The sequence below is a fragment of the Neomonachus schauinslandi genome, chromosome 5 (genome assembly GCF_002201575.2).
Source record: "Neomonachus schauinslandi chromosome 5, ASM220157v2, whole genome shotgun sequence".
Classification (NCBI taxonomy): domain Eukaryota; kingdom Metazoa; phylum Chordata; class Mammalia; order Carnivora; family Phocidae; genus Neomonachus; species Neomonachus schauinslandi.
The window spans coordinates 160,208,638-160,213,187 of record NC_058407.1 but is presented as its reverse complement, the minus strand read 5'-3'; the positions used below and the strand labels follow the sequence as shown (position 1 = coordinate 160,213,187).

At 56.6% G+C, this 4,550-nt stretch overlaps 1 protein-coding gene across 1 annotated transcript in view; it reads left to right on the top strand.

Annotated features, from left to right (window-relative positions):
• Positions 1–1,929: 1,929 nt before the first annotated feature.
• Positions 1,930–4,550, top strand: part of PRSS36 (serine protease 36) — an 11,946-nt gene continuing 9,325 nt past the window's right edge. Inside the window, exons 1-5 of the mRNA XM_021688076.2 lie at positions 1,930–1,966; positions 2,269–2,304; positions 2,511–2,546; positions 2,770–2,932; positions 3,362–3,642. Of these exons, the coding sequence (XP_021543751.2) occupies positions 1,930–1,966; positions 2,269–2,304; positions 2,511–2,546; positions 2,770–2,932; positions 3,362–3,642 (553 nt within the window). The remainder of the gene's footprint in view (positions 1,967–2,268; positions 2,305–2,510; positions 2,547–2,769; positions 2,933–3,361; positions 3,643–4,550) is intronic.

Below are 4,550 nucleotides of genomic sequence, written 5' to 3'. Positions count from 1 at the left end.
CAAAAGAAATCCAAAGAGGATTTTCACTTTTTCGAAAAAAGGTGAAAAGTGAAAATAGCGCTCAGTGTTCGTTTTGCAGGCAGCGCGCACCCTGAGATCTCCTCTCTGGGGAACTACACTCAGCGTCTCAGCAGCAAGCTGTCCTACCGTTGAACTATGCGAGCATCTGTGCTTGATCTCAATTTATACTGTGCATTTGTTACCAAGATATGTCCTAAGGTATCGGAAAAGCCTGAGAGGGGCGTCTGGCTGGCTCAGTCAGTGGAGCGTGCAACTCTTGTTCTCGGGGTTGTGGGTTCAAGCCCCACTTTGGGTGCAGAGATTACTTAAAAATGAAATCTTTGAAAAAAGAAAGAGAGAAGAGCCTAAGAGAGGTGATTTTTTGAATCTGGGAACGCTAAAAATGTTTTCCATATAATTGATAATAATGGCTTCTTTGCTTTATGTCCTTTCCCCTTCCAAAACTTTTCACAGAAATGCTCTACTTATGGGTAGCAGGGGAAACCTGTGTGTGGCTATACTGTGATTCTCCATTTCCAGTCTCCTCCACCCCTTCTCCATCCTGATCTGTTCCCCCAGAGCGACCTTTATGGGCCACACCAGGGGCTCCCTATCACTCTGGCTTCTGGGAAGTTTCCGACACGAAACTGGCAGGTGATCAGAGGGTAGGAGGGAAGTGAGATGGAGACTTTTATTTCCCAGCTCCCTCCCTGCTGAGCCACAGGTTGATAAAAGGTTGCCTTCCTCCATTGAAGGAGCTCTGATCGAATCAGCCCTCTCCTCCAGGGGCAGCATTCCGTTTCTGTTTCCCTGTCAGGGCAGGGCAGGGCAGGGCTCTCCGTTATTGCTAGCCCCAGGGTGCTTCACCATCCCTTGTGGGTTTCCCTTAACCCTGCCTATACCTCTGTAAATAGTTCCTTCATTACACGCCACCCGATTCCTCTTTGAGGCACCATATGTTTCTTCGTGGCCTCCTACTGATACACACTGAAGGGCTGAGCGACCTTCCCAAGGTCACACAAAGAGTGACCACACCTGAGAATACTCTAACACAGAAAAGGGTGGTGTCCTGGGCGCCTGGGTGGCTCAGTTGGTTAAGCGACTGCCTTCGGCTCAGGTCATGATCCTGGAGTCCTGGGATCGAGTCCCACATCAGGCTCCCTGCTCGGCAGGGAGTCTGCTTCTCCCTCTGACCCTCCTTCCTCTCATGATCTCTGTCTCTCATTCTCTCTGTCTCAAATAAATAAATAAAATCTTAAAAAAAAAAAAAAGGGTGGTGTCCTTTTTGGCTTTGCCAGTCTGCCCAGCCCCCTCCCAGAATCCTTGGCCCTGTCCAACCGGACGGAATCTGCGATCCTTTTGTTGGGATGGGATTGAATTCCCTAGAGCTCCCTTCCCAGACCTGGCCAGCAACTCCAGTAACCAGAGCTGTGTGAGAAGAAAAGGCCAAGCCACTGGGGTAAGCCACACCCGGATCAGAGGTGAGGTCTCAGGTGAGTCACGCCACTTAGGGGCCACCTCCTCTGTCCCAAGGGCCTGGGCTCACCTACATCCTTGCCTCACCAAGGACCCAGTACATCAGCCTCCCAGCACCTGGCTGTCCTCTCCTTCCACCTTTGCCCACAGGGTTCTCCACTCCTCCGCGCCCCCGTCCAACAGTGTCCTGGAGCTAGGACATCTGCCTCCCACCCCCACCTTGGGCCTCCAGAGATGTGAGATGCTCACAGGGCTCTGGGTGGGGCCTTTAGGCTCCCTACTTCCCCCTTCCAGCCCCAGATCCTCTCAGATTGCCAGAGATGGGCTCAGGCCAGGGAGGGTGGGGCTGCTCCTGGGACCATCAGGTGTCACAGGCTGCCTAGGCAGTGACAGAGCTGTGGCTGGGAGCAGACCTTCACTCATCTCTGTGCCTCCAGCTGACTCAAATGGGCCATGTCCCAGCACCTGCTCCTTCCGCTTGTGATCCTCGGTAACTTCAGGGGTCAGAAGATGGCTGCAAGGGGCCTGGGTCCTAGTATCTGGGGAGCCGGAAAGCAGGACTCCTGGGTTCTGTGTGGGTAGTGGGGTGTCAGAGGAGGAAGGGCAGGAGAACGTCAGAAAAAGGAGGGAGTGAGGTGTCAGAAGGGAGAGAATAGTGTATGAGAGGGGAAAGGGGCCCAGGTGTCCTGGGGAGATGGAGTAGCTGTAAAGCTTGGGGGGGGTGGGAAGGGGGAGTCGCGGAGGGCATATCAAAGTGTAGTCTCCAGCCTCTTCCTGCTTCCCTCTCTCCAGCCATCAGCCCCATCCCAGGAGCTTTCCAGGACTCAGGTAAGGCAGCTGGACTCGGGGAAGGCCACGTGGGAGGCAGAAAAGACAGGAGGGGTAGCATGGGTGTTGGCAGGGGGCCGAAAGAGCAGGGAACTGGGGAAGGGAAAGGTAGGGGGTAGGGGATGGAGAACAGGAAGATGGGGGCTGGGCAGTGTCAGGGGCTGGAAGTCACCAGTACCTTCCTCTCTTTACCCTCCAACTCCCAGCTCTCAGTCCCACGCAGGAAGAACCTGAAGATCTAGGTAAGGCAGAGCGGGGGTTCCTCATCTTACAGAAAGTTAAGTGTGGCTAGGCGAGGAGGGAGGTGAAAGTCACGGGAAAATTAGCAGTGCCTAGGTCCTCTTTGTTCTTTGTTCAGAGGGGCAAACGGAAGTCGGGTGGGAAACTGGGGCTTTGTCTTGAGTTGCCCGGGCCTCTGGCGTCAGGGACCAGGCAGGCTATGACCTCCATGGTACCCCATCGCAGACTGCGGTCGCCCTGAGCCCTCTGCCCGAATCGTGGGAGGCTCAGACGCGCAGCCAGGCAGCTGGCCGTGGCAGGTGAGCCTGCAGCGGAGTGGGGGCCACATCTGCGGGGGCTCCCTCGTCGCCCCTTCCTGGGTGCTCTCGGCTGCTCACTGTTTCGTGACGTGAGTATCCGCCCACGTCCGACCCCTCTCCAAAAGCCAAGCCTGCCCCGCCGCTTAACCCGGTGTATTCAACCGCTAACTTGCAACCGAGCTGCGCCCGTCTCCCCGCCCCCCCTGCGGGGGTATCCTGGTTCCGAATGTGGTTGACGCCGCCTGCAGACTCGCCCCACCGCTCCACCAAATACCCGAATCTGAATTCCGTCTGTCCAACGTCCCCTATCAACCACCTCTAAATCGGATCCGCTCCTCCCCCTTTGGGGAACCTAGCTCAACCTGGATCGCCCCAGCCCCAAATCCGAATCCGTCTCCGCCCCTCCTGGGTTCCCGCTGATCCCACCTTCTCCCGGGCCTCTGAGCCCCCCACCCCCACGACAGTCTGCCCCCATCTTAGTGTCAACCTAACCCCCTCCCGCCTGGGCGTCGGCGCAGGAACGGGACCCTGGAGCCTGCGACCGAGTGGTCGGTACTGCTGGGCGTGCACTCCCAGGACGGGCCCCTGGACGGCGCGCACGTCCGCGCAGTGGCCGCCATCCTGGTGCCGGACAACTACAGCAGCGTGGAACTGGGCGCCGACCTGGCCCTGCTGCGCCTGGCCTCGCCCGCCCGGCTGGGCCCCGCGGTGCTGCCGGTCTGCCTGCCGCGCGCCTCGCACCGCTTCGCCCACGGCGCGGCCTGCTGGGCCACCGGCTGGGGGGACATCCAGGAAGCGGGTGAGTGAGGGGCGCGGCGGGGCGGGGGACTCCCGGGAGGTGGGTTACCGGAGAGGTGGAGCGGTCCTGGGGGCGAGGCCTAAAAGCGGGGCCCGGGCTAGGCGGGCCCTTGGGGCGGGTGCTGGGGAGGTGGACCCACGGGGCGGGGCCTTGGGCGGGGGCCTGGAGGGCCGATTTCTGCCAGGCGGTGGCTAAGTGCTCTGCCCATCTCCGTCTCTCCTCCTCCCCAAGGGCGCGCACACTAAGACTACTGACTCATCCACCCCGATTCCCTCCTCACCTTCCCTTCCAGTTTTTTTCTTTCCTGGATTTAGGATCCGACTAGGGTTCCCATCCTAGCTCTGCTATTTCAGACAGAGCACTTCCCCCAATCCATTTCGTCCTCTGAAAATTGAGGTTGTTGGGTGGATTAAATGAGAAAATCCATGTAAAGTCTGTAGCACGGTGCCTAAAAGAGCAGTCGCGAGTGCGCTTTAGGTATTTTTGCCCTAGGTAGTCGTGCACTAAAGCCCGGCACCTGGAATATTGTAAGCATTCAGCAAATGTCAGCTTCTGCCCTCCTTTCCCTTGTTCCTCTTCCTCCCATCCTCCCCTCCCCTCACTCATCTTCTACTTACCCACCTCCTGTCTTCTCCCAACTCACCCTCATTCATTCAGTTCATCTTTCATTCATTCAACAGATATTTCTCTTTTTTTAATGTTATGTTAATCATCATACAGTACATCGGTAGTTTTGGATGTAGTGTTCCATGACTCATTGTTTGCGCATAACACCCAGTGCTCCATGCAGAACGTGCCCTCTTTAATACCCATCACCGGGCTAACCCATCCCCCCACCCTCAACAGATATTTCTTGAGCACCTTCTTTTTTTTTTTTTTTTTTTTTTTTTTTTTTTTTTTTTTTTTTT